The 18,125-nt window shown below is 37.6% G+C and overlaps 2 protein-coding genes across 2 annotated transcripts; both read right to left on the bottom strand.

Annotated features, from left to right (window-relative positions):
* Positions 1-11: 11 nt before the first annotated feature.
* Positions 12-16,713, bottom strand: LOC127969352 (BRICHOS domain-containing protein 5-like). The gene is made up of 8 exons (XM_052571232.1): positions 16,580-16,713; positions 16,432-16,507; positions 8,001-8,208; positions 7,684-7,812; positions 6,842-6,988; positions 6,654-6,761; positions 1,667-1,820; positions 12-351 (listed from the first exon to the last, which is right to left on the bottom strand). The coding sequence occupies exons 1-8, from the start codon at positions 16,662-16,664 to the stop codon at positions 257-259; spliced, it is 1,002 nt and encodes a 333-aa protein (XP_052427192.1). The 5' UTR covers positions 16,665-16,713; the 3' UTR covers positions 12-256.
* On the bottom strand, positions 8,608-10,384 carry pgp (phosphoglycolate phosphatase). The gene is made up of 2 exons (XM_052571236.1): positions 9,572-10,384; positions 8,608-9,480 (listed from the first exon to the last, which is right to left on the bottom strand). The coding sequence occupies exons 1-2, from the start codon at positions 10,164-10,166 to the stop codon at positions 9,155-9,157; spliced, it is 921 nt and encodes a 306-aa protein (XP_052427196.1). The 5' UTR covers positions 10,167-10,384; the 3' UTR covers positions 8,608-9,154.
* Positions 16,714-18,125: the final 1,412 nt, after the last annotated feature.

The following is an 18,125-nucleotide window of genomic DNA, read 5'->3' as shown; positions in this document are numbered from 1 at the left end:
CCATTACTCATCTGCATCAGGTTACAAGCTGGACTGAGTCTTAGAGCCCAGTCATGTTCAAACGCCACTGGAAAATGGGGCTAAATACTAGAGAAGGTGAAGATAAGGATTGAGCAGATAACATGGCAAGATGGTTCCGCCTTCGTTGCCAGACTGGCATTAAATATGCCATTTGTGTAGCCTCTCCAGTTGCTCTCGTGGATGTGAACGCATTTGTTTGTTTCCCTGGCGTGTGCTGGTACACCGTAATGGAATGTCACTCTGGCAAGTAGTAGAAGCACACAGAAACACAAATGTTGCTGGGAAAGCAGATGTCGATGCAGAAGTAAATAAGTCTTTGTTTCCCGGGCCCTTCAGGGGAAAAAAGGAAAGAAATCTCAAGGTTCTTATTTCTATGGATGTGCCGATGACAATCATAATCAATGTACTGTTCCTCGTTCATGCTCTGCTGGTTGCAACCCTAAAAAAGGTCACAACTCAATCTCACTGCACTACTAGATTAGGTTTCTGTCACTGTGCTCTTTAAAGAGCAACTCGGCATGTTCTTGGCTTATATCTCTCCTATACATTCTCTGTCGCAAAAATCAGGCCATCCAATATTTAAAAAAGGAATATTTTGTCTTCTGTCTAGTTTTAGCCCAGTACAGCATTTTGATTAACAGAAAACTTAGAACAGAAGTGAATGGGGCCAATTTGTTAAATGTTAAATTATTCACTGTTTCAGTAGTATAGAAACAAGATACAGTGTGCACTATATTCATTTTAACATGATTTCAATGTAAACCTAATAATAATCCTTTCTAGCTTTTCTATGTCATGTTATATCCAAATGTACAATTTAATTGATCTAATCTTAGATGAGGCTTAAGCCTAGTCTAAGACTAAAATGCATGTCTAGACTGTTTTAATTTAAATATTAAAATATCAATGCCATCATTTCATCTCAAGATGTACACCAGTAATGTTTTTTTTTTTTTTTTTTTTCTAAGGCACGTTTATAAAAGATACTTAAATGTCCTAATTGAACTATGGCCTAATCCTAATCCTAATCCCGTCAGTCTTAATACACGATGTAACTACAAAAGAGTCTGAGTTTTAAATATTAAAAATATCAAACCTCTTTGGTCATTTTTGAGTGAGATGCTAACGGTCTAACCAAATTCAATGATCTATGCTAAACTAAGCTAAAAGAGGTACCCGCCAGACCCGTAGATCGGCTGAATGGATTCGAAAACAGTAAAACTCAACTGTTTAACTCTAGGGGAGTTGGAAGCCTATTTTTAAAAAAATCGTAATTATAACGCAACTACTTTACTCATGAAATAATATAAAAGTTGTAAAATTCTATGAAGTTTTAAGTATTAATTGGTTCCCTTTTTGGTAACAAATGTGGCTGATTGATCATAATTCTTTCAAACGTTTGGGGTCAGTTTAAATGTTTTTGATATAAGTCTCTTTTGCGTTTATTTTATACCAATCTTTAGTGTCACATGATTCTACAGAAGTCATTCTAATTTACTGATTTGGTGTTTTCAAGAAAAATGTAAACCAATTTTGCTGCCTAATACTTTAGTGAAAGCATTTCACTTTTATCTTTTGTGACACTTTCACTTTCGATCAGTTTATTGTAAAAGAATGAAATACTGTAGTATTGACATACTCTTACCATCAGATCTTCTAGTCCAGTACACAGAGGCCTGCTGACAGATGGACTGAAGAGGTTCTTGAAGGGTGGAAGCTTCAACACGACTGCCGGGTAGCACTCCCAAAAACTCAGTGTGTTTTTCAGTCTGATTTCCCACCACCCAGACCTGACGAACCTGTGAGAATCATCACATATCTCACTGTAGAGTAAATTATCCTCTAATGGTGTGATACAGGCTCACTATATTGTTCCTGTGTGAACACATACGCTGTATAACTCCCGATCGTATAATTGTGTCTTTTGGGGGTTTTAAGTGTTTCCTCTCGTACAAAAGCCATTTGTAATTACACCACTTACTCCTCTGAGAAATCAGATAGACACTTGCTAAAGCAGAGTAATGCCTGAGTGAGCCTCAGACAGGCAGTTTATGCTTCTCAATAGCTCATTGTGCAGCAAAAATTGGAAATCTTGTTCAAAAGGCTATTGACCAAGGATTAAGTTTCCAAAAGGTTTTCTAATGGCTTTAATCAAACGCAATGATGCAAAAATCTCAACTGAGACCAAGATTTTAAGTGGTCAGCGATACTTATCGGTTCATCAACCCATCCCGTTCTGCACAGATCATAACCCAGCGCATGAATCACCTTGTTAAGTGCTGAGAGAAGTGTGTCCAACACAGTTCCCTGCTCTGTTTGCGGAAAGGAGCTCTGTCTTTCCAGTAGTGACTTATAAGAGGAAAAAGCCAACAGAGTGGCCATTGTGCACCCTGTGGTCCCATCCTGTAATGCGATCCAGCCAAGGTGGATCAGATGGTCTGTGGAATTCGGACTCGGCTACACTAAAGCCCTCCTGAGCTGGTGCAGTCCATTACTCCCTTTCTGGAGTCACGGAGGAGAAAGCAGCCAAAAGAGCTCTCTAATCTACCCAAGAGCACTGGGGTGGTGCCGCGTTCAAGTGTCAGTCAATTTGCCAGCCACCTTTACATTTAGGTACATATGGTGTATTAGTTCTTAAAAAGCCGCTGCGTCCAAAAGAACGAGATCCTGTCAAATACACCAAAGCGTTTTACACTGACATTCTCATTCATATGGCAACAACAGGAGAGTTGATCATTTATTCCTGTGATGGCAAAGGTGAATTCTCATTTTTTTCAGTGTCACATGATCTTCCAGGAATCATTCTAATATGTTGATTTGGTAACATTTCTTAGCATTTTAATAATAATAATAATAACTAGAATTAAAAGTTAGTGAACTAACTTTGATGTTGGCTTGGCCATCTTGGCCATGGGGCAAAAGAGCCACAGTACTTGTGTGCCCAAGATTCTTGAGTTGCCCCGCTGCAAAAAAATAAAATAATAATACCATAAAAAATACACCTGCAACAGTCTTTTTCCATGGTCCCTTGCTTTTTTCTTTTTTTTAATAAAAAGCCTAGGCTATGATAACAGCTACGACAGGGTTGTCTAGTTGAATGCGAAATAACCATAAATCATAATCTCCTAAATACCATTCAATTTAATCTTATTTTATTTTAATAGTACTCACAACATATTTTAAGTTATCACACATTACTGAAAAATTCAAGAAGGGACACTATATATAGTATACTTCGGCGAGTCAAGAGCTAAACAAAAAGTCCTGTTTCATTACAAAATACTGTAACTTTTATAAACTTTATACTATCACCACAAAATTTTAATTACTATTTATTATAAAATAAATATTTCATAAAACTGAAACTTAAATATATTATTTCTATAGACTATACAAAACAGAAAAGAAAAAAGACTAAATAATAAGGCTGAATAAGCTGATCTATAGCATGTTAAATGGTGGTTGCCTGTCTATGAATGGTACACCCCTCTAAGCTCACAGAAGTGGTTTGACCCAAGTCCTCAGCAGCCAATGACATTGACCTCTTCAAACTGATTTTTAAGGTGTACTTCAGTGTATTTCACGTAAAATACATGTTAAATACCCGCTGATTTTTCACTTGTAAACAACACGTATTTAACATGTTAAATAATATTGGATATAACATTGGAGTAATATAGTATTTTAAGAAGCTCTTAAAAAATATATATAAATGACTTTACCATGTTGTGCAGCGCAGATAAATAAATAATATTAAATACGTGTTGTCTACGCATGAAATACAGGTATTTAACGTGTTGTTGACGCGTTAAAATTCACGTGTATTTGACCCTCTTGGCCTTCCATACACATTAGATATAATGAAAGGACATCGCTTTGTGTTGATATGGATTACTTTATCACAGAATATTTGTTCGGGAGCACTTGTTTAGTTTAAAAGTAGACATGTCAAGCTTTCTATAGATATATCTCTCACGTCTCTTCGTTGAGTATTCATGGAGTTACAGTTCATTTTAATGACGTGTTTGTAAATGAAGATCAGCGCAGACCAAGGCTGCAGACAGCACACCTTGTTTGTTATCTTTATTTTATAAGTGCCCAAAGTTTTGTTGTTATTATGTTTGTATCCAAAAAAAGTAGACCCTTTACAGAGACACGTTAAAATTCACGTGTATTTGACCCTCTTGGCCTTCCACACATTAGACGTGAAGAAATGACATTGCGTTGTTTTGATATTACTTTATCACAGAATATTTGTTTGCACGGCTCAACAAACACCTGGATTTTGCTCTTGTTTTGTTCTAATGAGTGGATTGTGTGCATTAATATTTTAAGAAGCTCTTAAAAATATATATAAATGACTATACCATGTTGTGACGATGGATAGCAATTGATGTGACGTTCAGAACTTCAGCCTGACAGATAAAATCTCACAAGCACATATAAACACTCATTTTCATGTGTATAATATATTCTTCTAATTGTTTTGTGCCGTTTCGCTGCAGGGTTTTAATGTGACAGGCTGTAAATTCTCTTCAAGTGTTCAGAGAAATACATCGCGAGCTCGCGGACATTTGGCTGCCGCGAATATATCATGTTATTACTTTAAACAGTTCAGAAACATCTGAATTCAGCTATTGGTGTGTTCTAACGTGTGGATTGCGTGCAATCGCCGATATAATTTAATTATAAAAGGTCTTAAATAAGAATAAATTCGCTCGTTGTGAGCTCCGTGGAGACGGCCTGAGCTGAGCAGCCGTGATTCTTCTCTCGTCTGTCTGACTGCTCTCTGCCCAGACATCAAGTATTCATAAGCCACCACGTTCATTTTGCACACATAAACAGTTCAAAAACACCTGAATTCTGCTCTTGTTGTGTTCTAATGGGTGGATTAGTGCAATTCGCTGTGATATTATTTTTGGAAGCGCTTAAAAAATGCTGATGAAGTGCTCATTTCTCTCTCGTCTTTCTCGCTGTTCTTTGGCCAGAGACATAATTTATAAATGAGATCTGACCCGGTAATAATAACATATGTTGGTTTAGCTTGTCAGTCTGAATGAAATGTGTAGCCTATTTATTTGTCTGATCTCTCCCCTAAACGCGGCTGTCATGTGACTTTTTTTTCCCCTTCGCGATGTCAAATATTGCATTTTGCACACATACACGGCTCAAAAACCCCTGGATTTTTCTCTTAGTGTGTTCTAATTGGTGGATTGTGTGCATTCGCAGGAATATTTATTTTAAGAAGCTCTTAAAAAATATATATAAATGACTTTACCATGTTGTGACGATGGATAACAATTGATGTGAGGTTCAGCCTGACAGATAAAATCTCACAATCACATATAAACACTCATTTTCATGTGTATAATATATTCTTCTAATTGTTTTGTGCCGTTTCGCTGCAGTGTTTTAATGTGAAGGGCTGTAAATTCTCTTCAAGTGTTCAGAGAAATACATCGCGAGCTCGCGGGCAGTTGCGCTGCCGCGAATATATCATTTTATTACTTTAAACAGTTCAGAAACATCTGATTTTAGCTCTTGGTGTGTTCTAACGTGTGGATTGCGTGCAATCGCCGTTTTAAAAGGTCTTAAATAAGAATGAATTCGCTCGTTGTGAGCTCCGTGAAGACAGCAGCAGTGATTCTTCTCTCATCTTTCTGACTGCTCTCTGCCCAGAAATCAATTATTAATGAGCCCTGACCCCTGTAATAATCAGATATGTTGGTTTAGCTTGTCAGTTTGAGGGAAATTGTATTATTTACTTGGTATTTTTAACCGGTTTAAAAGTGAAACGAAACCCGACTCCTCCCTTTAATCTCGGTTATTGCAACTAGGGGCGCAATTTTTCTCAGGTAATGTAAGTCTATGGGTAATGTATTTTGACATTTAAAAATTAATAAAAAAAAAACTTTAAGTCTGATCAGTCTGAAAAGATATAGCAACCAGCACCGCTCTATCCCGCAGGTGCCTGCCGAGTTTGGGGCTTGTGGCTTTAAAGCCCTAGGAGGAGTAGCGTTCAGAATTTCTGTCAGAAAAATAATAATAAGAAAAAGAAGAAGAAGAAGAAGAAGTTTAAATAGCATAACAGTATGTTGGCTTGTTGCCAAGCCAACATAATAATAAAATAGTTGCATTGGGTAATATTTTTGTGAAATCCCTTATACTGCCCCCCCCCCATTTTTGGGTAAATAGGAAGTTTAAAAACAGCATTAATTTGAAACAGAAATCTTGTTACGTAATAAAATACTGCCATTTTTTATTCATTTATTATATATATGTTGAATAAAATAATTTATTAAATTTAAAAAATTTTGAACGGTACACTCGCAAAATTAAAGGTTCTTTATTTGGCATCTATGGTTCCATGAAGACATCCATTCTTTGCTAAGAAAAGAAATGGTTCTTTTAAGAACTGTCCACTGAAAGGTTCTCTGAAGAACCCAAGTTGGTTCTTCCATGGCATAGCTGCATTCAGAATCCCCCCTTTTGAACCTTTATTTTTGTGCAGTTTTTGTGAGTGCAGTGTATATATTAAATATAATGTAATATTGTAAGATTGGTTTGCCATAATCACACAATCTTCTGGTCCATTACAAAAATAGGAGACTCAACAAGCAGAAATATTTTACCTCTTGCTCAGACTTGTTCAGATGAGACTGCACATTCTCGTAATCCAAACTTTCCATCCGGCGAAGAAAGCAGCTGTCCTGGTTGCCAGGTTTATAGCATACCAGCCCCTGAGGAAGAGCGATACATAGGGAAATGTCACTGAGGTTTAGAGGAAAAGCCTAATCCGTAGAGAGAGAAAAGGCCTTACATGTCTCATGTCAAAAATCACTGTGGAGGTGTGGTTGACATGGGAAGTCACAGAGTAGGTCACTATGCTGTTGTGCTTGTCAATCAGAGCCGACTGATTGATCAAGTCTCCTGTGTGATCAGGAATTCTGACAACCTGCAATGAAGACTGTGCGGAAAAGTTTTAGTTTAAAGCAAGACAACACAGCTGGATATCATATCACCATATTTTACATTACATTTATGCAGACACTTTTATCCAAGGCAACTTACAGTGCATTCAAGCTAACATTTTTTTACCTAACATGTGCTCCCTAGGAATTGAACCAACAACCTTTAACACTGCTAACACAATGCTCTACCACTGAGCCACAGGAACACTATCCATTAATCAGTAATAATTTTAAATATTAATCATTTGCTGATTAATCACAGTGTATTACTTAGCAAGTATATTGCATTTGTATTCAAAAGTTATTGAAATGTTACATTTAAATATGCAATAAGGTATTGTGTAATTAAATATGCACTAATTTGCATATATTGAAAGAAAACTGAACACTGGATAAAACCAGATTCAAAATTCTTGTTTCATTTTGATATATTATTTTGGATATTTATGACTCCATAAATCAGAAAACACTGTCAAAATACAAATACATTTTCGCCATGTTTTTAGAAGTAAAATGATATATAAATCAGGTGATGACATATGAACAAAAAAATAATATTTACTTTTCACCAGTATGAAATAAAAAAAAAAGTTATACAAGCAAATCCCCTTGCATGGGAAACAAACAAACAATGATATACTGGTGTCTTGGCTTAAAAATGCTTGAAAATAGGAAATGGCTGGACTCTTACTTGTGCCTTGTGCTGTAGCCCTAGATGTGCGGTCACACCGAGAGCGATGATAACAATGAGCAGCATGGCAGCAATACTCCCCCAGAGAACTTTGTGAGGAACCCTGGAGGAGCTCAAAGGACCACAGTGCTAGAAAACCCAAGCACACAATCATCTCCCTTCGTGCTACATTTAAAGCACATTCCCACTGAAGAGTATTTATGGTTTGTAAACATAAGCAAGCAATAAAACACAGCTAAGCAAAACACAAACTGACATATTTGTGCTATAATCTAAAGTATGCGTACTGCTAATGGAAAACAGCAATGAACCCTCACCATGTTCTGTGGGTCCTCCAGACTGGCTTCCGAAAGCTTCCAGCACCTCACCATTCTGCCCTGTTTTGCTTCTCCTCGCGGTACCTGTCTTACTTCTTTCTGTGTAAGGCAATGTTCATGACTGAGCCTGACCAGCGGTGCCTGCGGTATAGGTGTCCAACTCCTCTCTGCCCCCCACCAGGTAGTCCAACCCACTGGCTGACTACCCCTATACCAGACAATAGACAAAGGGGACAGGTAGATCGGCACTGTGGACAGGGCTTTTCGTCGTGGAGCCAGTTTTTAAGGCATCGACTGCCCATGCCCTTTGGCTGCTGATAGACCAAGGTGACTTTAATAACTTCAGAGGTGGTTATAGTGAGAAAACTGAAGTGCAGTCTCATTACAGGGAACCCAAAAATTAAAACGGTCATCATTTACTCACTCTCACGTCGTTCCAAAACTCGGTGACCTTCTTTCTTTTGAGGAATGTTGATAACCACACACTTTCCAAAATATAATTTCTCCAAACAGTGTCTTTTATGTACCCCAGAAGAGAGTAAGTTCGGCAAGTAGTGAATGTTCATCCATTTATGTACAATATTAAGAAAAAGAAAACGTCGTACACTTTTCGTTAACAATTGTTATTTATTTGATCGGTTAGGCAAAATGAAACACTTTGTTCAAACCTGGGTGAAGAATTATCATCCTACCAGGGTTATGGGTTCGTGAGGGACAAAGCTGTCGAGTGCAAAATATATTTAAAAATGGTCATAATATTCTCGCGCTCATTATAATTTCAAGTAAATCGAGTTAACAGTACAGAATTGTACAAGTACTAAAAACAAACGGCACAATTTAAAGGGTCACTTGTTTTGTAGCACCGGAGTGTTACTGACCAGAAAACACATTACAATTTTTTAGACAAAATAAAACAAAACCAAACAAATAAACATCAACACTAAAATGAAAACATAATGCCCTTATATTACCTTAAAATTAAATCAGTGGTAGGCCAGTTTGAAATGAAGCCTTGATGACATAGTAAAACCATACAGCATATATTTTTAGAAACAATTTCCATTAAATCTATTTAACTGCAATATTAAAATATTGACACACATATATTGTTAAACATTCTCTATTAAAGTGGGTAAATTCCAAGCAAATGCTGACTATGCTTGTAGTGCAGGTAAAATATCAGCAATGCTCTTTATATAGTAGTCAGGCACCATCTTCTGCCGCTGTGGACATTCGCTCTTCTGGTTTGCCTCAGCTTCGGCTACAGTAGAAACTCCTGTGAGGGCCAGCAGGGTCTTCAGGCCACAGTTTGAGCCTAGCATGATGTCCGTGTCCAGTCTATCTCCGACCATCAGACACCTCTCAGGGTCCAGACCGAACTGGCTGGCCACACACTCGAATATGAAGTTGCTGGGCTTTCCAACCACTTGAGCTTGGCGCTGCGCCGCGGTCTCTACCGCCCTAAGAATGCACCCTGTCCCTGCAAACAAGAGGAAGACAAGGGCGTTGTGAAAACAAAACAACATGATTCAAGGTGATGCATATTTGTGATGTCACTCATATCTGCTTACCAGGGATCGTTTTGCCTCCCTCCAGAGGCAGCGTCGCGTCCATGTTAGTACCCACGAACTGACAGTCGGGGTTGCACAGGTACTGCAGAGCTCGGTTGAGCTTCATGTAGCTGAAATGTTCATCAAAGCCGACCAGTACAGCTCGGACCTCATTATCGAGAGGAATATTCGCCCAGTCTTTCTGGACTCCTGAGATGGGGTCAGGTCCTACACCGACCGGCTGGATCCCCACGTACTCGAGCTCCTGCCTCATCGCATTGCTCCCAATTAAATAGACTTTTCCGTCGAGTTTACACACATTTTTTAGGTACATCGCCGAGCAGTACCCGGTCCCGAACACCTCGTCCTTGGAGGCATCGAAACCAAGCTTGCCTAATTTATCCGCGTACATTTGTCGGGTCTTCGAGCTGTTGTTTGTAACAAAAAACACCCGTTTGCCGCTTTTCTTCAGATAATTAATAACCTCAGATGCTCCGGGGATGGCTTGGTCCCCTCTCCATAATACACCATCGCAGTCAAAGAGCACACTGTCCACTGAGTCCAGTAACGGTCTGCTCAGAGCTTCTGTCAGCTGCGTACACTTAGATGAAGCCATTCCTCTAACGTTAGTTAACGTTACTCTCGGTCTTGTTTCTTGTCCTCGGTCCGTCCTAAAATAGCATTTGATCTTCACCTATCTACGAACAGTCCGCCGACTAGACGGATATCAGCTTATGTCGGATGACAGAGAATGACAACGAACTGGAAATTACCAGTCGCGGCAACCGAAGGGCAGGCACTCTGCCTTGTGCAAGTGATTCGTCGTTTGACATTGTAGGTGACGTTTTATATACCAGTAAAGCACTTCCGCACCGATTTAAAGGGCCAGTGACCCTAATAAAATGGTATTAAATAGACCTCGGGCAGGTGCCATTTTAACATTTTAATGAAACCCAGAGTGTGAGGAAAACATGTATAGTACATTACACTGTTATCGAGTATTTTTGTTGAACAAAACTAAAAAAAAGCATTTTTTTTAAAGCCTTTTGTCTTGGAAAAGGCGGATGCTGACAAGTGCCATTAAACTTACTCTACTCATTCGCTAGTCTACTCACAAGTGTATTCATGTTGCATTTAGTCACACTCTTGCAAATTATCCTGACCCAGACTTTCTGGGAATATATATATATATATATATATATATATATATATATATATATATATATATATATATATATATATATATATATATATATATAACATTTAAATTTATGCATTTAGCAGACGCTTTTATCCAAAGCGACTTACAGTGCATTCAGGCTATCATATATATATATATATATATATATATATATATATATATATATATACACACGCACACGCGCACCCCCCCCCCCCCCACACACACACACACGCACACACACACACACACACTGTGTTGAGCTGCCATTTTATTAATCCCTACCGACAGAGAGCATCATTGAGTCACATGCAAACCACTGATCTAAAAATCACCCAATTTGAAGCAAAACAGTCAAAAAAATCTTTCTATGTTGTGTGTATACAAATTCCTTTTTTACTTCAGCTGTTACCTGCAATGTTTATGGTATTTTCGGGCAGGATAAGAGATATATTTAAACCGTTTAGGTGGATGTGTCTGCTGCACACTGCTGCCACAGGTAACTGCAGAGGTGGGTAGTAACGAGTTACATTTACTTCGTTACATTTACTTGAGTAATTTTTCGGGGTAACGAATACTTTTCGGAGTATATTTAAAGATGGGTACTTTATACTCTTACTTGAGTACATTTTTTGGGAAAAATCTGTACTTTTACTTCGTTACTGTGGGCGACGCCCCTCTCGTTACTTTATCTTAATGCAATAAATGCTTCAGTTTATTCCAAATGCGCCGTCTACTTTTCTCTGGACAATAAGCGATGCCCATTCGCGAATGATTCATTCTTTTGAGTCAACTCTGTTCAAAGGCTTGATCAAACCAATTGGCAAACGAGTGAATTGGTTCATGAATCAGTTTGATTGAGTCGTTCAGTTCCATGCTGCACGCGCTGAGCTCTGAAGCGGTTCACTCAGAGTTGTAACGTTTAAGAATATTAGCAGCGTTGAAAACGGGGCTATGGAACTGCACTGAATTGAAATCAAATCTGCAAAGGCTATTATTTGCTTGCGATGGAGATCCTTATTAGATGAACGCGTGTGCTGTCTACTGTTTAACAGGTAATAACTTGGGCTACATTCGATTACAGTACACGATACCACTGTGACATTAGTTTGTTGTACGTGTGTGGCTTATAACAGGTTGAATGCAGCTTCCAAAAGACAAAGAATAGCCGATTAAGATTTTATTAATTTTAATACAATCACACCAGTGCGAGTACGTTCAGCAAGTCATATCATCAGCTGCTAAATTCAGATCTGTGATCGCTTGCTGGCGCTGAGCCAGAGATAGACGTGTTTTTACAGCGCTGCGCATTAACCAATCACACACGGTTCTGTTGAGCTTTTGAATGCAATCAGGCCAATCAGAGGTGTTCCGATGAGTCATCGCTGAAATGCCGGTGCTTCCTTCACTCGCTCACTGAATGGAGACCTCTTTCTGGCGAATTCTCTCGTCAGAAACAACAAAGTGCAGATGTGTGTACGAATCTATAATTAAGATATTGATTTCACAGTGTTAACAGTTTCAGTGATTTTAATGGTAGTTTCTGAGAGTGAATGAAATCTAGACTGTCAGTGAAAATTATGTTTAATAATGTAAATGTTATTTGCTCTCTTTCTGAACAATGAAAGATTAGTAGCAATATTTATATCACATTAACTTTCAATGTTAAATTCACATTTAAAATAAAGTCAATCGTATTAAAAATATGTTATGGCATGATACCTATATTTGTTACTTAAATAAACAGACAGGGTTTTATAATAAATTACATAAATTGGATTAAAGGCTGATGAAATATATACATTTATACACACACACATACATTACATACATTTTTTGTCTATATATCTATATAAAAAAAGTCTCCGTATATATGACCCAAAGTAACTAGTAACTAACTACTTGAGTAGATTTTTTATCCGATACTCTTTTACTCTTACTCAAGTAACTATTCAAGACTAGTACTTTTACTTTTACTTGAGTAAATATTTCTAGAATTACTTTTACTTTTACTTGAGTAAAGTTTTTGGGTACTCTACCCACCTCTGGGTAACTGATCCAACGCAAAATTATAGCCTATTTCTTTATACATAATTATCCCCTTGTCTTCCAGGCCAGCTCATACCACCCCTTCTGCCCCTTGGCTGTCTGACATTGTTCTAAGCTCGGGGCTGCTGAAAGGGTATGGCACAAATAAATAAATGTATATCAGTTATTCCTCTCTTCCTTCTCTGTATTGTCTCCACTGCTAAAACAACATACTATCATAATAAAGTTAACAATTTTTCTAACTCTCGCCATGCTCTTTAAAACATTTTCCTCCCTCCTTTGTCCTCCTTCTCCTCCTATCAACTCTAACAGCTAACACTTTAATTAAATAAAATGAGAACCATCAGTGCACAATTTTCCACCCCACAAACTTTCAAGCACATCTGAACAGCAAACATACACTCATTCACATCCTTCTCTTCACTCTCAGAGGCAGAGGTCTCCAATCTCATCCTTTCGAATCATCCTACTACTTGTCCGTTTGATCTCATCTCCTTCAAGCCATTTCTCCTGCCGTTGGTTGTACCTACACTCAAACACATCCCTTCACACTAGTGTTTTTCCCTTGGCATTTAGACAGGCTCGTATAACCCCACTAATAAATAAACCCACTCTTAACCCATCTCATTTAGAGAACAACAGAACAGTTTCCCTTCTTCCTTTCATTGAAAAAAAAAACACTTGAATGCACTGTGTTCAACCAAGTCTCTGCCTTTCTCACACAGAACAACCTCCTTGGTATTAACCAGTCTGGTTTCAGAAGCGAACATTCAACTGAGACTGCCTTGAAACTCTAAGATTGGCAAGAGCAGATTCAGAATTTTCAGTGTTTATTTAGCTGGATCTGTCCGCTGCTTTTGACACGGTTAACAACCAGATCATCCTGTCAACCTATTGGCAAAGTGCATCCCGGGAACCACACTCCAGTGGTTTGAGTCTTATCTCTCAGATAGGTCCTTTAAGATATCTTGGAGAGGTGAGGTGTCCAAATCGCAACATTTAACTGGGTGCCACAGGGCTCAGGTCTTCGACCACTTCTCTGTCTACATGGCATCACTAGGCCCTGTCATTCAGAAACATGACTTTTCATATCACTTCTATGCTTATGAGTCAACTCTACTTCTCATTCCATCCTGATGATCTGACGATAGCTGCTCACATCTCAGCTTGTCTAACAGGCATTTCTTGCTGGAGGAAGGACCATCACCTTCAACTCAACCTTGCCAAGACAGAACTGCTTGTGGTTCCAGCAAACCCATCGTTTCATTACAATTTCACCATGAAGTTAGGCACATGAACCATAACTTCTTCAAAAACAGCCAGAAACCTTGGAGTTATGATTGATGATCAGCTTACTTTCTCAGATCACATTGCTAAAACCGTCCGATCCTGCAGATTCGCTTTATTCAACATTAAGAAGATCAAGCCCTTTCTTTCAGAACATGCTGCACAACTCTGTTCAAGCTCTTGTTCTGTCCAGGCTGGACTAGTGCAATGCTCTCTTGGCAGGTCTTCCAGCCAGTTCTATCAAACATTTACAATTAATGCAGACCGCAGCAGCAGCAAGATACATTTTTAATGAGACAAAAAGAATACACGTCGAACCTCTGTTTATCAATTTGCACTGGCTTCCAATAGCTACTCGTATAAAATTCAAGGGATTAATGCTTGTCTACAAAACCAACACTGGCTCTGCACCTCTTTACTTTTTTAAATTGATTACTTCAGACTTATGTGCCCTCTTGCATTCTGCAAGTGAATGTTGCTTTATTGTGCCATCCCAAAGAGGCATCTTACACTATAACTTCTCTATTTTTTTTCTATTCTATCTATTCCTTTTATTTTTATTCATTATACAACTAACAAAAAGGCCTCTTAACACTAGTTTTCTCTATTCTTTTTCTATTCTATCTGTTTTCTTTTTATTTATTATATAATAATTAACGCTTCCATTGTCCTCATTTGTAAGTCGGTTAGAATAAAAGTTTCAGCTAAATGACTTAATGTAAATGTAAGTCAATGTATGGGTTTTTACTGTAGATAATACAATGATTTGTTCTTTTACACTTCCTAATATTGTATATTCTACAGTATTTTACTGTAAAGATACATGAAATGTAATCTGATGTTTAAAGGAAGGATAAACCTATACTTACTATAATGTTTGGATTGTGCAGGTTTTGACCAGCTGACAGGTTGTACAGTTCCCGGATAATATAAATCATAAGACCTTGTTTACCTGCGCTGGTCAGGGGTGAGTATTTTTAAGAAGTGTAAGGGTGTGAAAATTATACCCCCCGTTTAAACCTGCCCTGTTGAAGCTACAATCAAATTCTTTTTTGCACACATCCTCCATGACATGAAGTGATGATAAAATAAATTTGGTGAGTCTGTGACATTGTTAGCCCATTCTGGTCAGGGGGGTGTAATTTTAAGAAGTGTAAGGGCGTGAAAATTACACCCCCCGTAAACCCGTCCTGTTGAAGCTACAGTCAAATGCTTTTGAGCACATATCCTCTATGACATGATGTGATGATAAAATACATTTGGCAAGTCTGTTACCTTGTTAACCTGTGCTGGTCAGGGGCATAAACCCATGTTGTTGAAGCTACATTGTAATTATTATATGTACAAAACATATAGTCTATTCATAAGCTTAATGTAAATGAATGAAAAAAAAGAGATCCTAATAAGTACATACACACGAGAAAATATATTAAAATAAATAAAGTAAAAAAAGCTTTTTAACATATTTGTTTATCAATTGTCACTGCTATAACAAGAAATTTGGTAATCATTTTATTTTATTTGTTTGATGTAATTACACATACCACTTAAACAGTGTATTTTTGTGCAAACATTTATTTGCCTCGCTATAGCGTGTTATTTGCATGAATGAATTATGCGAGAAACAAATGCGATTAACTATTATAATTTATGACATTCATTTGCGAGTTCAGTCTTCAGAGTAATAAAGTGTTTACTCCAATCACGGATTGAACTAATAAGAAATGACAACAGTAAATATGACCTGGATCTTCATGCAGAAGGATAGTCAATGCAATGTGAATTAAACAGCTTTATTTTGCCAACTGGCAGCTTTATTCTTATTCTTAACCCTGTGGTTATGGGCGAATAAAATTTCTGCTTATTACTTTAAATCTACAATGCTTCCATGCTACTTGGTGCTTGCTAAGTGGAACATCGAAAAATATTCAGTAATATACGAGGAAAAGCATAAAATGTATAGCCTGAATACACTTCATAGTACAGTAAAACTAAGTCACTTTGGATCAAAATTTCTGCCAAATGCATGCATGTAAAAATTCCTTAAATGGTTCAAGTAGATATTTATCAGATATGTTTGTAATTATTTTATAAGTTAAGGAAGGACAGTGCACATTAATAAACATTACTAGGTAAGTTATACAGTTAGTTATGTAGTCTTTTAAATATGTTTAATATACACTACCGTTCAAAGTTTTGGGGCCAGTGATGGGTAAATGGGGTTTTGGGGTTAATTTTTATATTTTTATAAATGAATACTTTTATTCAGCAACAATGCATTAAACTGATCAAAAGTGCATTTTACACAGATACAAAAAAAAAAAAATAATTAAAAAAAAACTTTCTGTTCATCAAAGGAGCCTACCTTTGATGGAACAGCTCGTGCATAGTTCTGTAGCAAATGCTTAAGAGACATGGTGGGATCCATGGAGAGGCAAAATCTAGAAGAAAACATGATATAATTTCTATTTTAAACAACAAAAGAAATCAAAAGTTTGCAGGACTTTACTGACCCCTGTGAAATTGTCCAAAAGCAGACCGAGGAGTCTGCTGATGTCCTGAATACTTACAAACCAGAGCAATGCAGGTGAGCACCATCGCCACATATACAACAGAGTGAGGACTTCCGTTAGCCACTACCTAAGCAGAACAGTACTGTTAGTGAGTAATTCATTTCACTTATTATATGGTTATATACGACCGGAAAGAGCGCTTAAATCAATATTTTCTAAACCATACTGTGTTTAAGAGAGTATTTTTTTTACAACGTTGGACATATATTTGAGCTAATATACACAGAAAGAGGCAAGCGAAGGAGTTTCATTATTTATTTATTTTAAGTTTATTAACCTTTATTCACCTGAACATCATTCCCACACCTTTTTATCCCATGCAGACAGTAGTGTGGTGAAGCAGACGTGAATACTGAACTATGTTGCCAGATCTCCACACACAAAAAAAACAGTTCTGTTAAAAAAAAAACAGTCAGACTATCCATATCAAACAAGTAAAAGGAGGTATTAAATTACATAATTTTAGATACAATTATTTAAACGTTTTACACTACTTCAATCTGGAAATAAATCACCAGCAGCTAGTTATATTTATATGCGACTTTTTCACTTGAAGACAATGCCATGGCGGATATGGCAACATTGGTACGGAACAACTGTGCTGTCAAGGTAAAAGTCTTTTTTTCTTCTTCTTCTTTCTCGCTATTTTGAAGTAATTCAGTTCATGTTTAACCCTTTCACGCATATTGGTCACTACAGCGGACAGCTATTTAAAAAGCATTTTCTTGAATTTGCATGGGTTTTTATGGCAAAGTTGCACATCAGCCTCTTGGACCCTGGTGCATCATCCTAATAATTGCAACCAAGTTGGCTAGCTGTTGTGTTTCGATTTTTTCCCCCTCCAAACCAAGATGGCCAAAGGACAGTCAGACATGCCAAGTTGCTCCGGAATATCCACCCATTCTTCTGGAGACTTTTGTAGGTAAAAAAAAAAATATTGCAGCATCAAGCAATATCTAATGAGTCATATCACAGTAAAATTTTCCATTTTTTTTTTTTTTTAGATTGAGAGAAAACTCTGATTAATCACATGTCCACTGTAGTGGACGTCATGCATCAATTGCTATATTTCAGCTACAATTCATAATTATAATGTGAATATTGTTTTTGAAACTTAAAACTTAAAAACTTAGAAATCGTGCTCTGCATTTAACCCATCCAAAGTGCACACACACAGAGCAGTGAACACACACAACACACACCCGGAGCAGAGGGCAGCCATTTATGCTGCGGCGCCCGGGGAGCAGTTGGGGGTTCGATGCCTTGCTCAAGGGCACCTAAGTGTAGCAGTCGATTTTGTTCCCCTCGGAATGTCTGTTTCCCCACGGGTTGCCAGGTCCGTGTAATACCTGGATGTAAGGAAAGCAAAATGGGACATATTTCTTGTTACACTGCAGCATAGTAAAATGATTCCCACACTCCCGTTTATGTTCTTTTTTTTATTATTCATCTTGCAGTTGTTCCGTTATTTTTGTCTTATGTTTTT

Source organism: Carassius gibelio, chromosome B12, assembly GCF_023724105.1.
Source record: "Carassius gibelio isolate Cgi1373 ecotype wild population from Czech Republic chromosome B12, carGib1.2-hapl.c, whole genome shotgun sequence".
Classification (NCBI taxonomy): domain Eukaryota; kingdom Metazoa; phylum Chordata; class Actinopteri; order Cypriniformes; family Cyprinidae; genus Carassius; species Carassius gibelio.
The sequence above is the reverse complement of the archived record's forward strand: the minus strand, read 5'-3'. Positions and strand labels throughout refer to the sequence as shown.

Excerpts from the sequence above, each read along its gene's own strand:
- LOC127969352 (XM_052571232.1), bottom strand. The coding sequence starts at position 16,664 with ATGGTGCTCACCTGCATTGCTCTGGTTTGTAAGTATTCAGGACATCAG. Across the intron at positions 6,989-7,683 it reads GGCTACAGCACAAGGCACAA|TCTTCATTGCAGGTTGTCAG; the intron begins GTAAGAGTCCAG and ends TTTTCCGCACAG. Across the intron at positions 1,821-6,653 it reads TGAACAAGTCTGAGCAAGAG|GTTCGTCAGGTCTGGGTGGT; the intron begins GTAAAATATTTC and ends TGATTCTCACAG.
- pgp (XM_052571236.1), bottom strand. The coding sequence starts at position 10,166 with ATGGCTTCATCTAAGTGTACGCAGCTGACAGAAGCTCTGAGCAGACCG. Across the intron at positions 9,481-9,571 it reads GGGAGGCAAAACGATCCCTG|GGACAGGGTGCATTCTTAGG; the intron begins GTAAGCAGATAT and ends TCTTGTTTGCAG.